The 23,008-nt window shown below is 41.6% G+C and overlaps 1 protein-coding gene across 1 annotated transcript; it reads right to left on the minus strand.

The window, feature by feature from the left end:
- Positions 1–1,357: 1,357 nt before the first annotated feature.
- LOC311244180 (acidic mammalian chitinase-like) lies at positions 1,358–23,008 on the minus strand (the record flags this gene model as incomplete). Its single annotated transcript, XM_084333587.1, has 11 exons — positions 22,898–23,008; positions 22,778–22,807; positions 22,355–22,559; positions 15,012–15,068; positions 14,314–14,479; positions 12,469–12,593; positions 10,865–10,988; positions 9,779–9,961; positions 5,112–5,228; positions 4,498–4,630; positions 1,358–1,374 (listed from the first exon to the last, which is right to left on the minus strand). The coding sequence occupies exons 1-11, from the start codon at positions 22,920–22,922 to the stop codon at positions 1,358–1,360; spliced, it is 1,182 nt and encodes a 393-aa protein (XP_084189713.1). The 5' UTR covers positions 22,923–23,008.

Genomic DNA, 23,008 nt, shown 5'->3' on the forward strand with positions numbered 1-23,008 from the left:
ATTATTTTAAGTTGTACTTAAGGTATGCTTTTACATTATACTTACTTAATACGTGAATAGTTCCAAGGCAATCAAAAACGATGAGTTTAATTTAATCAAAACATAAGAACAAGTCACACAAACTCAACATAATGTAAGTTAGGTGAACTTCCATAGAATATTGAGTATATCCTAATCAAACTAATTGATTATTTTGAACATGCGGTTTACAGTCTGTATCTACTTAATTATCTTAAGTTGTACTTAAGTTATGCTTTTACATTATACTTACTTAATAAGTGAATAGTTCCAAGTCAATCAAAAACTATGAGTTTTATTTACTCAAAACATAAGAACACGTCACACGAACTCAAGACATTCAAGTTAGTAGAACTTTCATAGAATATTGAGTATACCCTACTCAAACTAATTGATTATTTTGAACATGCGGGTTTACAGTGTGGCTTGCTCCCGCAAGTTGTTGACAGACAGACACGCTGCTGTCCTCCTTCTCCTCAGAGACCAACAGACACAAGCTGCTGCAGCCTCCTCCCCCTCACAGACGCGTCAGACCTGTCTTCAGTTTGTAAACAAAGCTATTAGCTAACGTTAGCTAGTCCGTTAGCTCCGTCCGTTAGCTCCATTAGCTTATGCTAGCTAGCTGGCCACCTTTATAATTACTTCATGGAAACGGAGTAACGTCAAGCCGAGCCCACCCACACTACACCAGTACACGCATGAACTCGACACAACGCTACCCCGTTTCCAACGTTAGGTAGAGCCCATCCATACTACACTAGTACACGCTGAACTCGACACAACGCTACCCCGTTTCCAACGTTAGGTAGAGCCCATCCATACTACACTAGTACACGCTGAACTTGACACAACGCTACCCCGTTTCCAACGTTAGGTAGAGCCCATCCATACTACACTAGTACACGCTGAACTCGACACAACGCTACCCCGTTTCCAACGTCAGGTCGAGCCCATCCATACTACACTAGTACAAAACTAGAAAGGTGTGTGCTCAGTAGGTGGCAGTCACACATTTCTTCTCTCTCACTTTTTAAAACAAAGGGTTTTAAAAGTGTATTTATCTTCTCGTATAGTACCAGAGAGAAGCTGAGGAGAATCAACCAGCAACAAAAGCAAAATTTGTAAAAAAAAAAAAAAAAAAGTATCGAAATGGTATCGAAGTATCGATACTTTTCAAGGTATCGTATCGAAGTCGAAATTCCAGTATCGTGACAACACTAGTTCATAGTACTTTGTTTGTATTGAAATGTGGTGCACCTCTTGTTTATTTTTGTACGTGCAATATGTGAAAACGTGATAGTAGGACGCAGCGGCGGGAAGCCGAGAACGTACTTATCTGTCAGCTGTCAGTGCGCACTGAGGGAGGAATGGTGTTCAGAGGTTACGGGTGTGTCAGCTGTCAGTGCGCACTGAGGGAGGAATGGTGTTCAGAGTGGTTAGGGGTGTGTTAGCTGTCAGTGCGCACTGAGGGAGGAATGGTGTTCAGAGTGGTTACGGGTGTTAGGCCCTAAGGTGAAGCCTGAAAAGTGGCTAGAAAAAAAAGGGCGGCTGATTGGCGCAGTGGGCAAGGCGCTCGCCTCTAACGCAGGAGACGCTGGGTTCGAGCCCAGCTCTCGGCGTTGCTACCGGCTGGCCGGTCGTTCATACTAACACAATTGGCAAGTGTTAGAGGGTGGGAAAGCCGGTGGGTGGGGATTTGACATTGTGGACAGCGACTCCTACAGGTCGGTTTGGTGACGCCGGTGCGACGGAAGCAGGAAGTGACGGGGGCAGCGTGAGCCTCCCACGCGTTACTCCTCGCCACAGAGAGATCGCGCTGTACAGGTGAAAAGATGCGACAGGCTGCCTCCTCGTGTACCGGAGGGGACACGTGATGGAAGGCTTCTGTCCTCACTACAACCGACCTGTGGGAGGCATAGTCTAGCAACGTTCAAGACAGGGGAGGGAAGAATTGGATATACGAAATTGGGATGGGAGAAACAAATTTAAAATGGGGAGAAAAAGTGGATAAAAAAAAAAAAAAGTGTCTAGAAAATAATTTTCGTTCCCACGCATCTTTCCATAGACAATACCATCATGGACATTGGGTTAAAAGTTCTCCGCAAGATATCCTGCCAAATTTTGTCAGGGGCCATAAATATATATGTATGGAAATTACAAAAAAACGAAACATTTTACATTTGTTGGGAAGACAAAATCTCTGAAATTGACCTTTACACATGTACCTAAACATCTGAGTCAAATATTGGTAATCATATATTAGTATACTTGAATGTGAGTTTATTCCATGATATGCAGCAATTTTTTTTTATCAAAAACGCTTTACCTTGTGATTCCCAACCTGCAATATTAAAGATGCTGGTACAATTTTCTAAAGATTGAGGTTGTACACATAAAACAGTTCAGTGGATAGTATAATGAGAAAAAGAATAGACCCACACACTTTTGATCAAGATGAATTATTATTTATTATTAATTATTGTTAATCAATCAAAACACTACACTGGTGTTCAGACTGGTTAGGGTGTGTCACAGCTGGGAGCATGGTAATGTTGCAGTGGAGGAGAAGTTTGGTAATATGAATCACATGTAAATAAACTATTCACATAAAAGATACAAAACGATCAGGCGGTCTTTGTGTGGATAAAGACATGGCGGGTGAAGGAGCAGAAAACTCTACATGCTGTCATAATAATACAATTCTTATACTTTTCTGACTTTACCTTCAATTGGTAGGTATCACAATGATATTCTGAAAAACACAATCTTTATTGGATAATTAACACATCTATGGCCAGTCACAGCACTGGCATCTGTTTCTGAAAACAAGGCCAGTGTGGCACCTCATGAGGAAGGTGCGTCCATGGGAACACTGATAGTAGGAGTTGGTGTCTTTGTCGTTGACATACAGGCCATGATCAACCTTCCCCCCACAGAAGCCACTACCAGGATCAGTGGTGGTAGTACTGGTGGCAATATGTGGGTGTTTCGGGTCCTTAGTTGTGACTACTGGTGGCCGGGTGGTCATGGGAGGAGAATCTGTCATTAAGCCTTCCAGTGTATGTGTTAAAGGAACACTCCAGTCACAGCACTTGCAGCGGTTTCTGAAAACAAGGCCAGTGTGGCATCTCATGAGGAAGGTGCGTCCTTGGAAACACTGATAGTAGGAGTTGGTGTCTTTGTCATTGACATACAGGTCATCAACCTTCCCATCACAGAAGCCACTACCAGGAGCAGTGGTGGTGGTAGTGGTAGTAGTGGTGGCAATATTTGGGTGCTTCGGGTCCTTAGTTGTGACTACTGGTGGCCGGGTGGACATGGGTGGAGGAGGAGGTGGCAAATCTGTCAAGACAGCATGTGTTAATTAAGTTAGTTAAGTTAATTAAACGGAAAGACAATCTCTCATTAAGTGTTTCAGTGTATGTGTTAAAGGAACACTCCAACTTATTTGCTATCTCCCCCTGAGTCAGACAAGAAGATTTTTATCAGTTTAATAACAGCTACGTGTGCTCAGTAGCCCCAGGGATAGGTCCAGGTGCATGCTGGCCTAGCTTAACACAAGGACCGGAAGCAGTAAAGAGCAGCTAGCCTAGCTCCATCAAACGTGAAGAAATACAACTTTCCAACAACTCCAAAACTAATGTAGAGATGAAATTGATAGCAATCTTCTTGTCTGACCCTGGGGTTAGATGGAAAATAAGTGTTCCTTTAAAGGTGCAATCAGTGAGATGTTTGTTTGATTTTGATTTTGATTTTGATTTGATTTGATTTGATTTTATTAGGGATCCCCATTAGCTGGTGCGATAGCAACCAGCTAGTCTTCCTGGGGTCCACACACAAAAAAACACACAAAAACAATCACTATTGCAAAAAACTAAATTATTAAAAGTCAGTACACACAATGCATAATGAACCTACTGTAACAATTAATATAGCTAAAATTACATTAGTGTAAAACAAAAACAAAAAATTACTTTACAGTGTTAAAAACAATTTAAAAACAATTTAAGATTCTTTTTAAAAGTGAATCTACTGTAAATGCAGCCGAGGTTCCGAGGCAGGCCATTCCACAGAGTTAATGCTCAAAAAATAAAAGATCTCCCCAAAGCGCTGGTTCTAGGACCTGGCAATTCAAGCTGCCCACTACTGGAACCTCTAGTGTAATGCTCGTGCACAGTATTACTAAAAACAATCTGATTATGTATAAAAACAGGAGTTTTACTGCTCATGACCAACTTGAACAGCACAAGTATATTAAAAGACAATCTATTTTCAACGTTAAGCCAAGAGAGGCGGGCATGCATACGGCTCACATTAGACCTTAGTTTGATTGGCATGAGGATCACGTAGACCATGTACAATTGCATAGAATAAGCACATAGTCTTCACTGTCCTCGTTCCAAATGATTGGAAGTCTTACACAGTGTACTTTTAACCTTTATATTATGAATCCAGTGTTGAGATTTAATAAATGTTCACCTGAAGCCAGAAGAGAGCGCAGGTGGCCGATGAGGGGGTAGTTGCCCTGTCCACAGAACTGTCCAGCAAAGTCATCCTGGTCCAGAGACCAGATGATGGCACCTCCAAACTTGTTGTCCTTCAGATATTGTACCTATGGAATAACAGTTGACACCACAACAACCTTTTTCAACCCTCTCAATTGCAGGGAGAGGGCAGAGATGGAAAGGTCTACTGATTACACAAAGAAAATGCCCAGTGTTTATAGTGAACTGTTATCATTACATACGCATTAGATCATTGTATTGGATAGTTCATTATTAGAGATCTGTAATAAAGCATTCATTACGCTCAATCACATTTGAGGTAATGACTCAATCCCTTACTTTTACTGAACAGAAAAGGTTCAGACCATTTGAGCATTCGTTTGGGGGTAATTGGACAAAGACAGCAGAGAGATATACTGTGTTTCTGATATACTTCATCAGTTAGTTCATTTTCCATTATTTCTTCAACAAAATGTACAATGCTCGGTTGCAGCGCAGTGACTTGAAAGCTTGCCTCTGAAACCTTTTCTCTTTTTAATCTCTCTGAAAGATTGGAATATAAGACTGATATCACCGATATGTTGTTACCTTGATTTCATAGCTTTTCTTGTTGTCAAATCCGACCCACTCATTTCCTTTTGTGGCATAGGGCACCATTTGCTCATCAGTCCAGTGGAGATTGGCTCCTTGAAGGAAGGTGCAAATCTGTTGAGAATATACACAGTGACTCTTAAACGTGGTCCATGAGGTATGGGGATATATGCATATTCATGGGTTAATTTATCTTGACTTAGATTTCATTGAATCTAACTTTTAATATTGTCACAACTTCATTCAGTCTTTAATGCGCTCTTTGTTTGCTGATATTAAGGCCATGCATGTCCACACGTATCTGGATCTTTTGCAAAACGGATATTTTCAGGCTCTGTTTAAAAAAATATCCTCGTCCACACGGCAGCGTAAAAAATAAATAACTCCATCCAGACAAACACATAAACGCATATAAATTGCTCCAACAAGCATGCCGGGCCAGTAGGTGGCGATTTGACATCAGTTTAAAACCCATTGTGCGCTGTAGAATTGTCAAATAGTAAGTGCTTTTGCCCTTTTTCCTTTGTAACTTCATCCTTCATCTTTCAATATGTTATTTAACATTACTGTATGATATAAGTGTGTATTAAAAGACGGAGCTGTTAATGCGTATGAATGTCTGTGTCCACGGGCAAGCTATATTCACGTAACTCATATATATTCAAATGTTCCTGTAATTCCTGTACAGTAACTATTAATACTAATAATGGTAAGTTATTAGGTCATCCTGGGACCACTCACGCGTGATGCCAACATCCTCAACTATCCGCAACATCAGAGCGCATCAAGTGCAGACCTTTTCTGTCTGGCGTCTATTAACAAAATTTAGAATACAATTTGGCTTTTAACTAAAGCCGGGCGCAACACTAGACAGTGAAGGGAATCGATGATTTGCATTTGGTTTATAACCTATATAGATGATATCATCATCATTTTCATCATGTATGTGTGTCTCCAGCCAAAACTGTGCAGACAGAGGGCCGTTATCAGCTAGGTGGAACAGAGAGCAACACAGCGAGCAGGGTGGGAGCTCCAAGGGCATCCGTCATCTTGATAAGGATTGCATTAGCAGAATGGTCAGAGAGAGACACCACTAGAAACAGACGTTTAATGTGTGTGAAGGGTGAACAGCAGTTGCCATGACAGCGGGTCACATGGCAACAAGAAGAGGGGCGGGGTCTTTCGTTGCTATGGCGAAGATAATATAATGTGAGTTTTCTTCTGGGTACAGTTAGAATGAGAAACGAACCACACCGAAGAGCGCATGCGTTGATCAGAGACTTTCATCCCTCTCCACCCTCGCTGGGTGGGGGAGGGGAGTGACACCTCATCACTAGCTTCGGCTAGCAGATATGGTTGTCGGCTACGACAAGGCCGCAACGACCACTGAGCGGGGTAACAGGAGATCATTAGAATAATGAATTTAGTGTTCCATCAAAGACTTTTCAAGTACAATACGAGATGGGTAACATCTGAGGCTTTTGTTTATGTAATAAACAACGGGTTCCAAGAAAGGTAACATGTCTGACAGTGTGAATTATTATGATTACGGATTGCATTAAAGGGGAATGACCACGATGTACAGCCAGTATGAGAAGACGTCGGAGAAATAAAACACAACGCATAAACTACATGGGCCAACAGATGAAGAAGTGATAAGGGGCTGATTGTGGTTTGCCAGAATCCAACAACATGTTTAGCAAAACCTTAAATCTTTGTTTGTGATAAGGACTCGCCTTATTTTGTTTCGGAATCGGGAGATTGTGATCTCAACATTGACATTGTATCTCTCCGGCGAGAAATAAGTGCACAACAAAAGAACATCACTTGCCAAATCAAAAGCGTTTATTTACCAACCTCAAAAACATTATAAACACGGATTATATAAACTTAATAAATAAACATGCAGCATCTGATGGCCGAATCTGTCCGTTTTGCAAAAGATCCAGATACATGTGGACATGGCCTTAAGGGCTCTACATGCTCGGGCAACTGCAACGCAACTGCAATGCAACTGCAACACAACATGGCTCTGCGACATCTGCAACCGTCAGAGTGTGTTGCAGAGGGTGTACACTCTATTATATCACAAAAATCAAACTATAGCGACTGCAACACAACCGTTGCGTTGATGTTGCGTAGCATTGATTGATTGGTTAGCGAATGGGGGCGGGGCTGTCATATAATTTTTGTTCCTTGCGATAAAAAATAGCTATTTTAGCTAACGTTATCGATAGTTACATTCAATTTGATTGTTACATTTAATTTAACAAGAAAAGTGGAGCTGCAGGTGGAAGTCAGATCAAGCCGACCTTCTACATCATGCTGGCCTGGCTAGAAGTGGTTTATTAAACACCGGGAGGCTACTGTGATGAAATACACGATATGATACTAGCTAGAGATTAGCGTCACATAGCCAGCCTATTTCTGAAAACCCAACTACGTTAGCTAAGTAGCCAAGCACATAGACTGTTTCATAGCATACGCCTTCAGTTGATCATGACAAATCGTTTCTTACCTTGACTATTAAAAAGCCTCCATAATTTAATAAACAGTAGCTGGTGTTGAGATTTTACCATGCCAGCTTGTGATAATTCGTTGTAGCCAGACAGCTAGCGTTGATGCTATTCAATGCTATTGTAACGGGTGTAAAACTCACTCCCCAGAGGCATCCAAACTGAGCGCTTAGAAGGGAATTCCTTTCTTGGCGCAGCGGTTTGTGATGTCGCCCGCAGTGCGGACGCCTGGGGTTCGACTCCCACTCAAGGCATGGTCGAATTCGTGACAGGGGCGAGTTGCCTCTGTTACACTGGTGCCGTAGACCCGGATGCCTTGGGTGGTGTGAGTTTAGGGGGGGTGAATGTAACGGGTGTAAAACTCACTCCCCAGAGGCATCCAAACTGAGCGCTTAGAAGGGAATTCCTTTCTTGGCGCAGCGGTTTGTGATGTCGCCCGCAGTGCGGACGCCTGGGGTTCGACTCCCACTCAAGGCATGGTCGAATTCGTGACAGGGGCGAGTTGCCTCTGTTACACTATCAACATTAGCTAAATACAATGACAGTGGTATCCTGAGGTAACGTTAAATACAGACTTTTGATTACCAACGATAGCTAGCAAGCTAACTAAATAGCTTTGTTTGTCTGGACTATCATACTAGCTAACATACCCAACTAACATTAATGCCATTCAGAATTTATTAACATAGCTACACCACACAGTAACGTTAATATAATTACATGCATCATTGTTTACAATGAACGGGTGGTGCTAGTCGAAAGGACTGGACACAAGTTAAACAGCAATCAATTAATTTAATACAACAGGTAGTTCGAGCTGCACTATCGTGCTTACGACCGCACCACAGCCACAGGGATATACGGCTTTGACGAGCTCTCTCTTTCTCCTGCTGATTAAAATCAGCAGCTCTTCCTTGATTGCCTGTGCATTTGCACAACAGCGTCCATCCCTGCTGCTAACTAACAGTTCGGTCCCCCGACCGAACTGTAGGAGTCGCTGTTTACAACGACCAGGACCCACCCACCAGCTTTCCCACCCCTAACACTGCCAATTGTGTTAGTATGAACGACCAGCCAAGCTGGTTGCAATGCCGAGAGCTGGGCTCGAATCCAGCGTCTCCTGCATTGGTGGCGAGCGCCTTGCCCACTACACCACCTAGCCGCACAAAACCTTCTGTTTAACCATCTTCCCTTTTTTTATTTCCTTCGATTATTTTTTACACATGATCTCAAGAAGGTACTGAATGAGCTCAGTGGCAGTTTTTCATGTCTGGACATTTTTAGCATGGTGTTATTCACTGTCAAAGATGCAAAGAAAAATCATAATTCATATTCTCCTTTGTTTCATCACAATTTAAGCAAGCCTAGTAATAGACACACTATTTCCGACACTGGGAATACATTCACTGAGGTCCATAGATGTCCCTAGATACCAAGAACATGCAAATTGCCCTTGTAGAGGTGGATCAATATTCCATTTACTTAGGTATGTATTTTAGGTGGATTTTCTGAAAATAGGGCTCCGGGCTTAAGAGGCTAGGGAACCTATAGCTACACACAGGGTACAATGTTGCTTAGGCTGTGCGTAGCCGTTGCAGAAATATAAATGCAGAGTGTCTGCAACATTGTTGTGTTGTCGATGTTGCGTTGCAGTTGCGTTCCTGTTGCCCGAGCATGTAGAGCCCTTAAGTGTCTTACCTATAGCTATCCAGCGTTTTGCTATTATGATTCATCCTGCCTGTTTCGGCTATTGACCCTCCCTGTTGGATTTTGGACTTCTTCTTATGTATTGACCCCTGCTTACTCTTTACACTGTCCCTGCCTGCCCCCTAACTGGATTTGTTTGCTACATGGACTTATATACTGGTATTGACCCCTGATTATTACTTATTAACTGTTTCTCAGTTCACATCTGAACTGTCACTGTGTCATTGCTGTTGGGCTCATGTCTGCCATACTGTGGGCCATTACAAATGGTGTTGCATAGAATTCCTTCCCACATTCATTGAAGATGCTCCAGTTTTTAGCTCATGTCATGACAATGAGATGCTATATGAAATTAAAACCAACTCCACGAGCACTGTTGCCCATTACAGTCGCCCCCAAAAAAGTTCTCTGTGCATCTTCACTGTCTCATCATTCACTGACCTCATAGTACGACAAGGATCCATCTTCCCTAGTATAGCGCCCAGCGGAGGCGGGTCCGCTGGCTGGGGCTCCGATGCCATTGGCCGCTGAAGAAGTGCGGAATGTGCGTCCATAGGTTGCAAAACCCATCATGAGCTTCTCAACAGGAGCCCCCTGGTCTCTCCAGTACTTCATAGCAAAGTCCTGTAAGGAAAATATAGAATATAATAGAATAGAATAGAAATACTTTAATCAATATACAGTACAAATATACAGAAATCTACAGTAAGTGTAATATTGAGCAATGTTGTTTTAAAAGTAAAAGTCCAGGAAGATGGTAACTGTCACCCTGTGCTCAGTGATGCAGTGAGGCACAGTGATGCATTGTAAAGTCTGATGGCTGTCGGAATTAAGGACTTCCTGTGCCGTTCAGTGCTACATCTTGGGAGTGTTAGTCTAACACTGAACGTGCTCCTTCTATCAGCCAAGTCTGTGTATAGTGGGTGGGAGGGGTCAACCATGATGGCGTGGAGCTTAGCAAGGCTCCTCCTCTCCGCCACCACCGTTAAAGAGTCCAGCTCCACCCCTACCACGTTACTGCCCTTCCTGACCAGCTTATCCAGCCTGTTTGCGTCTTCCGCTCTCAGTCCGCTGGCCCAGCAGGTTACAGCGTACAAGAGGTGTTGATGTGGACTCTGAGGTATTTGTAGACCTCAATCATGTCCACATCGACCCCCCTGATGGAAACGGGGGTCACAGATGTACTCCTCCTGCTCCCCAGATCCACAACCAGTTCCCTGGTCTTCGTCACATTTAGCTGCAGGTGGTTTTTATCGCACCATGTGACGAAGTCCACTACCAGTGCCCGGTATTCCTTCTCATCACTGTCCGTCCTTAATACATCCCACTATCGCAGAGTCATCAGAAAACTTCTGAAGGTGGCAGGACTCTGACCGATAGTGGAAGTCGTTGGTGTAGACGGTGAAGAGGAAGGGAGAGAGGATAATATAAAACGATGAATCCATTGCTATAATAAAGAATTAATCGGTCATCGGGCGTCTCTTGATGATAACGACGTCATCTCTGATGTGGAAGTTCTTCACTCACCACATTGTAGTAGATGTTCACTCCCACATCTGAAGAGCTTTTGTACAGAGGACTGTTGTGGCCAGTGAATGGGTCCCAGGCTCCATGGAAGTCATAGGTCATGACATTTATAATGTCTAAGTACCTGGTACACAGACACACAGTGACACAAACAGACTGGTTGATGACATATTGTACTATATAGTGTACAACACTCTCTCCTCCTGTCTCAATCAGCTCGCCCCAATCAAAACCAAGTCTGTCTCCTTCACTCACTCCGCCCCCTGGTACACCGATCATCACCTACACCACCTTAAATCCAAGGGCCGCCAGCTTGAACGGCTATCCAATAAAACCGGTCTCACTGTCCATAAAGATGCCTACAGACAACATCAACAGCTCTACAAAGACGCCCTCAACTCTGCACGCTCCTCCCACTACTCCGCTATCATACAGTCTGGCAGCAACAACCCCAGGACTCTGTTTTCCACCATCAACACACTTCTTAAACCCTCTGACACAATCTCCTGTTCCTTCACTGTCAGTAAATGTGTCTCCTATCTGTCACATCTCCAAACAAAGATTGACAAAATCCACACCCAACTAACAATGGCCTCCGCCAACACTATCTCCCCTCCGGATTCAACCCCCCCTCCACCGCCCAACCCCCCTTTTACATCCTTCACTGAAATCACTGCATCGGACCTATCCACCATTCTCTCTACAATGAAAACTTCAACCTGCATCCTGGACCCTATCCCCTCCATCCTAGTCAAGGCTTGTCTCCCTGCCCTTTCTCCCCTAATCACCTCCATCGTAAACTCCTCTCTGACCACTGGCCTATTTCCCTCCGCCCTCAAAATTGCTTCTGTCACCCCCTTACTAAAAAAACCCGGTCTCAACCCTGAAACCCTTGAAAATGTCCGCCCCATTTCCAACCTCCCCTTCCTCTCAAAAATAATTGAGCGAGCCATTGCCTCCCAATTAAAATCCTACCTCGACAACAATAACCTTTCAATCCGGATTCCGCACCAGACACGGCACCGAAACTGCTCTTCTAAAGGTCACCAACGATATACAGACTCTGCCGTCACACTGCCGACTCTGGTTCCCTCTCCATCCTTATTCTCCTAGACCTCAGCGCTACTTTTGACACCATCAGTCACCCCATCCTCATCACTCGTCTCCAGTCCTCCGTTGGCATCTCTGGAATCCCCCTCACCTTGCTCCAATCATACCTCTCACACAGGCACCAATTAATCTCCATCAATAACTGCAAATCCCCCACTGCCCCCATCACTCATGGTGTCCCCCAAGAGTCTATTCGAATACCAACCGGTTCATGCTTCCGCGTTCGCGTTTTGCTAATCTGATTGGCCACTGCCGTTTCTGGTGCGATAAAGATGGAATATTATAGAAATGTATGGTGACTATTATATACTATATTATTCCTGTGGTTTTACCATAGAAATGATATGTAGTGGTTCCCTATAGCATTTCTATAGTAACCGGTACAAGTAAAACATTTACATAATACAAATGTAATAATAATAAAAGAAAACAGCAGGAATACTATACTTTTACAGTTAATTTTAACAGTTAATTTTCATACGGGTTGAACTCACTTTGAAACCTCAGCGACCTCATATCCCTTGTCAATAGTGTCCTTCCCAGCAGCCACTGCAGCTGTGAGCAGCAGCCTTGGTTTATTGGTGTCTGCAGCTTCTTTTTCAAAGGCAGCAATTAATTCCTGAATAAAAAAACACAAATGGAGATAATGTGTTACGTATTAATAATAATAATAATTAATAATAATAATAATAATAATAATAATAATAATAATAATAATAATAATAATAATAATAATAATAATAATAATAATAATAATAATAATAATAATAATAATAATAATAATAATAATAATAATAATAATAATAATAATAATAATAATAATAATAATAATAATAATAATAATAATAATAATAATAATAATAATAATAATAATAATAATAATAATAATAATAATAATAATAATAATAATAATTATTATTATTATTATTATTATATAATAATAATAATAATAATAATAATAATAATAATAATAATAATAATAATAATAATAATAATAATAATAATAATAATAATAATAATAATAATAATAAGGAATGTGTGAATCATTATGAGGATGATGTGGACTGATAGCAAATCACCCTGCAGGGTCCTAATGCGTAGGATCTGTAATGCCATCAAACAGCGCCCTCTAGGAAAAAGAGCCCTGCCTGGTATCTCACTTTGTTTCCATTTTGTGGTCTGATGATGTGTAGGTTGGAGTTTAGTAAGGCTGAGACGATATGCCATTTGGAAGAATCGATAAATCGGGCCAAAATTATCGATAAATATCGATTTTATTTTATTATTATAAATTTTTTTATGATAGGTTGGAGTTTAGTAACTTATATTATTAACTTTTACTGTGAATGTCCCTCCCTAATCCCTACTCATCTGCAACCCACATCGGAACAAAATAACAAATTTAAACAATGTGTAATACCAAACAGGGCTCATTTGCCTAGGGCAGTGCTTCTCAAACTTTTTCTGTCAGGCCCCCCTTTGGCGGACCAAAATATTTTGAAAAAATCAGGATTTCTGCTATCGACACCTGCTGTCTTTTCAACTGAAGCGGCCGCGCGCACTGATCCTGAGTATCAAGTCTGGTTCGAGTTAACGAGACTGAATCAGCGTTCGAGGAACAGGAAAATCCCAGCTTCAAACATCGGGTTAATTGAATCTGGATAATGGGACTCTTGATCGACTTAGTTGAACCAGGTACGGGGAATAGGGCCCTGATGTGAAGCACTTTGAGCTGCAATTCTTGTATGAAAGGTGCTATACAAACACAGTGTATTATTATTATTATTATTATTATTATTATTATTATTATTATAATTATTATTATTATTATTATTATTATTATTATTATTATTATTATTATTATTATTATTATTATTATTATTATTATTATTATTATTATTATTATTATTATTATTATTATTATTATTATTATTATTATTATTATTATTATTATTATTATTATTATTATTATTATTATTATTATTATTATTATTATTATTATTATTATTATTATTATTATTATTATTATTATTATTATTATTATTATTATTATTATTATTATTATTATTATTATTATTATTATTATTATTATTATTATTATTATTATTATTATTATTATTATTATTATTATAAATTATTATAGTTTGCTTCATTAATTAAAGGGTGTGAATTTAAGTGTTCTCTAGTGCCTAGTGGTATAAGTTAAAGGTTGTGGTGTCGAAGTAAAAAATATCCGTGCACGCTAACGCGGGCACCTATCTGGGCTAAGCCCCGGATCTCCTACAATCCTAAATCCGCCCCTGGTCAAATGCAGTCCCAACTTCAATTCCCAAACCGACCTTGCAGAGCAGGGTGAATCTCTTCTTGTCCTCCAGAGGGCTTCCTCTTGCTCCAGGGTATTCCCAGTCCAGGTCCAGTCCATCGAAACCATGTGTTCTCAGGAAACCGATAGAGGACTGGATGAACGTCTGGCGGTTGGCAAGGGATGAAACCATGACGGTGAATCTATGAAGACAGCAAACAAGAAACATCTGCCATGATGTTTTTGACATCAAGATAAACACAATGTTCCCAATGATTGTGATCCAATAGCATCAACATTGTGGAATCTGTTTTATATGTTAGGCATTCAGCAGATGCTCTCCTTCATAGTGACATACATACATACATACATACATACATACATACATACATACATACATACATACATACATACATACATACATACATACATACATACATACATACATACATACATACATACATACATACATACATACATACATACATACATACATACATACATACATACATACATACATACATACATACATACAAAACATACATACATACATACATACATACATACATACATACATACATACATACATACATACATACATACATACATACATACATACATACATACATACATACATACATACATACATACATACATACATACATACATACATACATACATACATACATACATACATACATACATACATACAGAGTGGGGGGAGGGTATACTCACTGGGCAGATCCGAAATTCCAGCCACCAACAGCCAACAGCGTTTTTAGCTCAGGATTGCTGTAAAAGAGATGGGCACAATTCTCTGAATCTCTGATGTATTGTTTTTGTTATGCTTCATTCTGGAATACTGGTACTATTTAAAGATAACATTGAGCCACTAGATGTCCCCACCAGCATGTCAGCATGTCTCATCTAGCAGCAAGTTTATGAAATGAGATGCATTCCATGTGGGGAAATGGGAAGTAGGGAAGGGATACATGCGTGCAACATGTAAATTATAACATTAATTTTGGACCCGCCAAAATCTTTAAAATGATAAATTCATAAATCAATAATGTATTTTGGGGGGGGGGGGCAATAATTTATTCTGCACCTTTCTAAACGCTCTGTGAATGTTTTTTTTAATGATTAGTCTACATAAACATTTGATCTATAGCACCTTTAACCAGTTAAGCGTCAGCCCTATTTTCAGAAAATCTGCCTAAAAGTACATGCCCAAATAAATGGACGATTGCTCCACTTCTACAAGGTAAATTTTGTCTTGGTATCTAGGAACATGTTCTTGGTATCTAGGAACATCTATGGACCTCGTGTCAGAAATATTGTGTCTGTTACTATACTTGAGTAAATTATGATGAAACAAAGGAGACTATAAATAATAATTTTTTCTTTGCATCTTTGACGGTGAATAACACCATGCTAACATTGAGTTTGGAGGAATTTCACTGAGCTCATTCAGCACCTTCTTCTTTTTTTTATTTTTTTTATATAATTTTATTTTCATTTTCAACCAGCATGGATACAGGATATGGTCAGTATCAAACAGAAAGACATGTATAATCCACTTTGGTTATTTTTTCCACCCCCAATCCCTCCCACCAGTTCCCTCCCATCAGCCCCCCCCCCCAATCCCTCCCACCAGCCCACCCCCCCGCCCAAGTTCAACTCAGACAAGCATTTGACAAACACTAAACTAACAGAGACATACACATCAGATACGAAAATAAGTAAAATGCAAACACAACAAAACTAAAACACATTCACATCTTCAATATCTCTTACATGCTTCCCAACTTGCCCTGAAGTCTCAACATAGGCCCTGTCCACACGAGAGTTTGGATTTAATATGACCGAAGTTTGAAAAAATAAAACTCTGTCCACACGGTGAACACAGGTGGACAACCGTGTATAACTGCGTACTCACGGGCAGAGCTGGAACCCAGCAACCGATACATTTAGTACAATGTAATACAATGCCAAAGCAGTAGGCGGCGATGTTGTTCAGACATGAAGGCCATTTCAACCAATCAGAAAAGACTGAACGCTCACTAAACTTCCTGTTGGGTCGCGATCTGCCATTAATTTACTGAAGAAGAAGAAGTAAACTTCCTGTTTAGAAGCACAGCTGGACCCTATTGATCATTTTGCCAACGGAACATATATTTTCAGCAAAGAAAGAAACTGCAATAAACAAACGGATACATTCACTGTGTTCTGCCTCTCATTTTGTTGATGAAACAAAACCATCAGCAACACAATTTACCACCAAGAGCGGATAGTTTAGTCTCACAAAAAAGATCTCCGGTGTTGTTAGCTACATGCTAATGTCAATGGCATTCTCTATGTATAGTATATAGCTTAAATGCTAACGTAATAATGTAACGTTAACGCTAGTATAATGAATGGATGCAAACGTTATTTAACACATTGCAGAATGGGTACAATACAATACGGCTCAATACAAACAATTGTTAAGGGGATGCAGTCTGGACTGGGTTCCTTATAACAATAACTTGACAACACATGAGTTTAGTTTAGCCGCAGCTACATGTTTACTCTGAGCGTCAGGTCAGGAATGCGACAACAGACATCAGTTGATCACAACACTCTTCAACACAGACGATACGTTTTGAACAAAAGTTTGTTACAATCATTTTCATATAACGCTACTTGGGACAGCTCTGCTGTAAACACTGGTGTAGTTGGCTCTGCTCTAATCTCTCTACCCCGCGGTCTGCCGTGAACATGGGGAATAATTGCGACAGCGCTGCTCTAAACACTGGGAATAACCTCGGTTGCTATGCCCACACGCAACTGCAAAACCGCACAACTCCACCCTGGCCACCGGTTTCAAAGACCGCGGTTGCAGTGTAGCAAATCCCCGGTTGTGTGTGGCCGAACAGTGCAACTGCGCACATACAATCACGGTTACATTAAACCCAGCGTTCGTGTGGACGGGGCCATAGTCTAGTCCTACAGAATCAACTATGGAAGTCGGCGTTATTTTTTTTCCTAGACGCATTTCTGGCAAGACGCTCTCTGATTGGCCGACGCCTGTTTCTACACTGGTTAAGCTTAGGCACTCTTTCGAAGTTGGTTAAGGTTAGAGTTTGTCTTAGAGCATGGCGATACAACGCCAGGTAGTTTGCAGGCTGTTCGACGCGGAAATGGGCAAAGACACAGCTCGTCACGCGATTGGGCAAACATGTCAGTGGCCAATCAGAGAGCGTCAGTCAGTGGCCAATCAGAGAGCGTCTGCCAGAAATGCGGCTAGGAAAAAAAAATAACGCGTAGGAAGTGAACACATCTTTACATTTTCCATATAAGTCAAAAAAGGCTGCCATGTCTTATAGAATCTATCCGTAGAGCCTCCTAAGGTGCATCTCATCTTCTCCAAGTGTAGGAACCCCATCACATCTCTGGTCCAGAGGCCTCCTACTTCCACATCATAATTAGACGCCTAGCAATTAGGGTAGTAAAAGCAATGACTTTCGAGTATTTTATGTGAATAGGCATATCCTCTGGTGCCACTCCAAAGATTGCGATTGTAGGGGAAGGGTCAATTTTGAAAAAGTATCAAATATAGATGTCCAATAGTTATATAGATTTATATAGATAGGATGCCTCCTGTTCGAGCCCCGCTCTCCACATTGCTTTCAGTTTAGCTGGTCGTCCACAGTAATACACATTGGCCGTATTACGGGGAGGGAAACTGAAGGGTGGGGATTGGGCGTTGTGGACAGCGACTCCTACAGGTCGGTTGGTGCGCCTGCGCAGTAGAATCAAGAAGCGACGGGGGCGGGGCCCCTCCAAAGCCCAGACCCCCGACGCTGAAAGATCGAGCCGCGCAGGTGAAAAGATGCGACGGCTGTTACCTCGAGTATCGGAGGGGACTCGTGCTATGTATGACTTAGTCCACATTGCAGCCGGCTTGTGGGAGGCAAGAAACAAAGTTCAAAGACAGGGGAGGGTTGAATTGGACGATATGAAAATTGGGATGGGAGAAAAATAGAAAATGGGAGAAAAAGTGGATAAAAAAAAGGATATGTCCCTGGATAAATCTTAGCCAACTTTTCCTTTGAGAAATGCAGACGGTGTAACACCTTAAACTATTCCAGAGAATAGATTGCGTTTGTTCATCTGAAAATTCCACAGACAGATCATCCTCCCACTGAGATCTAATAATAGTGAGAGAAGGGGAATGTAGGGTCGACAACATATCATACAATACTCCAATCGCTCCCCTTTTGTATACATTAACATCTAGAAATTAATCTAAAGTAGTTTTTTCAGGCATATTTGGAAATTGAGGACATCTGCCACAAATTTGAATATAATGGAAGAAATTAGTCAGAGAAATGTCATGTTTTTGAGTCAGCTGAGTAAAAGAGGCAAAAACCTTGTCAATATACAGATCTTTAAAACTAGATATGCCCTCATCGCTCCAGATCTTAAAGGCAGAGTCCAATAGCGACTGTGGGAATATATCATTACAGGGGATTGGTGCCTGAGATGACATTGATTGTAGACCGAACCTTATCCTACATTATAATAATAATAATAATGGATTCAATTTGTACCGCGCTCTACATTCGTGAGAATCTCAGAGTGCTACAGGAGATATAGACAAAAGTTAAATGAATAAAACAATTTAAAATTAATAAAAACAATTAAAAGAGTAACAACCAGTGAAATGGAAGAACCTAAGAGTAAAATAAAATAAAAAGAATAGTAAAATGAATAGAAGTAAAAATAAAAGTAAAAGAAAATTCAGGCAAAAGCCTTGTTAAAAATAAATGTTTTTAGGCCCCTTTTAAAAACCTCGACGGATTGTGGTGCTCTCAGGTGGATGGGGACAGCATTCCAAAGTCTGGGTGCGGCAGAGCAGAAGGCGCGATCGCCCATGGAGTGCAGCTTAGTCCTGGGGGCTTTGAGGAGGTAGGCTGTGCCGGAGCGGAGGGAACGTGAGGAGAACTGGGGGGTGAGGAGTTCCTTGAGATAGGCAGGGGCACTACCGTGTACGCACTGGTGAGTGAGGAGGGACACCTTGTACTCAATTCTGTGTTCCACGGGGAGCCAGTGAAGGGATCTGAGGGTGGGGGTGATGTGATCATATTTGCGCACCCTCATCAGGATCCTAGCAGCGACATTCTGGATGGTTTGCAGTTTTTTAATGCTTTTACTAGGGATCCCGATGAGGAGTGCATTGCAATAGTCCAGCCTGGAGGAAACAAAAGCGTGGACGAGTTTCTCGGAATCTGCCAGGGTGAGTGAGGGGCGGAGTTTAGTGATTCGGAGGTGAAATAAAGAGGTCTTGCAGAGGTGTTTGATGTGTGTATCATATGTGAGGTGGGGGTCCATTTTCACGCCCAAGTTGGTGACAAGGGTGGAAAGGGGAATGTCCTGACCGGAGAAGGAGATGGTGGTGATGGTGGTTGACCGGACCTGGTGTGGGGTACCGATCAGCATGGCTTGTGTTTTGGAACTGTTGACCTGGAGAAACCTGTGGTTCATCCACGCCTTAGTCTCCTCCAGGCAAGCGGTCAGTGTGGGGGGTGATGAAGGTGATGATGGTGTGATCCGGATATATAACTGGGTGTCGTCAGCGTAGCAGTGGAACGACACACCGTGCCGGCCGATGATGCGGCCGAGGGGGAGCATGTACAGGGTGAACAGCAGGGGGCCGAGGACGGATCCCTGGGGGACACCGCAGGTGACAGGGTGGTTGGAGGATGTTGCGCCTCCGAGCAAAATTTTTGACAACCCTCTGCCCGAGGAGCTACATGCCGACGGCACCTTACCTGGCTGGGGAGGCCACGGTGTTGTTTTAACAGATTTAGTGGGGATATGGAGATTAACACAAAAATCTATATAGGATGACACTGTGTCTGTGTAGGAGTCTAGATTGTTACAGGCCTCACTAAAAATAGACCAGTCAGTATATTCAAAGCAGGCTCTAAGTGTTTCAATGGCATCATCTGACCAGATTTTAACTTTCCTAGAATGAGGTTTGACAGACCTGACCCCTCATACTGTTCCAAACCCTGACCAACATGAACATTGCCCCCTCCCTCTGTTTCTGGTTGCTGGACACACTGAAGGGCCGCAAACAGGTAGTCCGCTACAACAACCTCACCTCTCTCCCTCTGACCACCAACATTGGGGTACCACAGGGGTGTGTTCTCTCCCCGTGGCTTTTTTCCCTCTACTAACAACCTCCGTTCAGCATCCCCCTCAGTCAAAACGCTTAAATACGCGGACGACACCACCATCCTAGGGCTGATCTCCAACAACAAGGAGGATGACTACCGGCTGGAGGTGGAGCGGACACTCACATGGTGCAAAGAACATAACCTGATACTTAATGAAAGCAAGACCGTGGAACTCATTATTGACTTTCGCAAAATCACACCCACCAAAACACCCATGCTCATCAATAACCAACCCATTTCAGCCACAGACACATTTAAATACTTAGGAACACACATCAGCAACAAACTCAACTGGGATCATCACACCACTCATTTACTTAAAACAGCCAACCAAAGATTATTTCACTTAAGACAACTCAGGAAGTACAAGGTTAGGAAGACGTTAATGATTCAATTTTACACAGCCATCATACAAAACATAATTTCACTCTCCATCACTGTTTGGTACGGCAACACACCCAAACACACACTACACAGACTAGACAGGATCATCATTAGGGCATCCAAAATCATTAACTGCACACTCCCCACCCTGGACTCCATACACAAACATCACACCATCACACGCGCACACAAAATCATCAGTGACCCCCTGCACCCAGCTCATCACCTCTTCCAACTCCTCCCCTCTGGTAGAAGGTTTAGGTCACTAGGTAGTCGCACGGTTAGGTTCAACAACAGCTTCTTCCCCAAGGCCATACAATTACTCAACTCCAACTCATCCTAATTTCACCCCCTGCTGTTATGTTATGTATGGTATGTTATGTTATGTTATGTATGTTATGTTGATGTTGATGTTATGTTGTGTTCCATGTGGTGTATTGTCGCAGCTACCACCTGCACCGTGCTCAAATTCCACCGGCCTGGCCGTGTGGCAATAAAAGAAACTTGAAACTTGAACTTGAGGGAGACACATTGTATCCAGATTCTAAGAGAGTGATGCACTACCGGGTTATATCGGTAATCGTCTAATTTCAACGGAAGGGCTGAACTAATCAAAGCTTGCAATGAGGTTTTTCCGCAGTGGGAGAACTCGATATGCAACCACGCTGGAGTCTCAGTCGACAGATCACCCATCCAGTAAAGCATATTACGTGTGTGCTGCCCAATAATAAAATAACAAAATTTGGCAAAGCCAGCCCCCCTGACCGTTTCGTCTCTTGTAAAAATTGCTTCCTAATCCTTGGAAGTTTGCCATTCCAGATGAATGCAGAGATCTGTTTATCTAATGTGTCAAAGAATTTTCTCAGTAAATAAACTGGGACGCACTGAAAGATATAGAAGAATTTGGGCAGGACATATTTAGCACCTTCTTGAGATCAAGTGTACAAAAAATCGTAGCAAATTAATAAAGGGGAGATGATTTACAGCGTTTATTTGTAGATACAGTACTGAATTTTGCCATCCAGACACATGAAATATAGAATATCAGGCCTATAAATCACCTGATTATGGCCAAGTCATACATCTATGGATAGGGCCAAATCTCATCTTCCCAATGGCACTGTTAAACCTGGATTTAGTAATTTAGGCATTTTCCGATGCAATGCACAGAGAATTTACATTATACAGAGAAACTCTTATTTTCGAAAATAATTTAAATTATTGGTAAAAAAAAACGTAGTGCTGAAAATATACACTTTGACTGCTGTTTTGATAGGGTTAGGGTATTTCGTGATTCGTGAAAAACTTGCAAACACTGATGTTATTGTTGCAAGATAAGAGTTTACATAACTTGTACTGGTGTACATGAGTGATACAGGGGTGCGTTTACTGTATGGGTCTGAGTCTGATATTATCTGTACAGTTGACCTAGATGACTAGGTGATACTACCAGCGTATACAACTCACCTAGTCTTCAGTCCATTAAAGGCCTTGTAGAGAACATCGTCATTCCACTCATAGGTGGCCAGCTCATTGGCGTGGTTGATTATAGAGAAGGCATAGATCAGATGAGTGCAGAGGTTGGGATCAACGTTGGCAGGCAGGTATTTTGCAGCGCCAGTCCGGTACTGAGACCAGTTGGTGAAATAACACACCAATTTGGCAGATGACACTGATAAAAGCAGGAATGAATAGAAGAGTTTCATTCCCAAATGAATCGCATTAAAACCACAACAAACCACACAATGCAATAAATACAAATAGGTTATTACAACTATTACATTTCCCAAAAAGTTGGCATGTTCCTTTAATTATACAAAGATTAGGGTTTTGCATCAGAGCAATATAATATAATATTACATAATATAAAGTAAGAGAATAGATACATACCCATTTGAAGGCACATCAACAGGGACAGTCCTGTAAACAGACATTGTTCTTGAGTAACGGCACCTGGGATTCTGCATTTCACTGAATCAAGAACCATTTATTGAACAAAATACAACTTACCAGTCAGGATTGTTAGTCTCGCCATGGTCAGTTTGCTGTTGGGCTGCCTTTAGCGACCTGCAATAATAGAACGATATGAGTTTGATGTTGTGTTTCTAAGGTTGAATTATA

Source organism: Notolepis coatsorum (assembly GCF_963971535.1).
Source record: "Notolepis coatsorum genome assembly, chromosome: 17".
NCBI lineage: Eukaryota > Metazoa > Chordata > Actinopteri > Aulopiformes > Paralepididae > Notolepis > Notolepis coatsorum.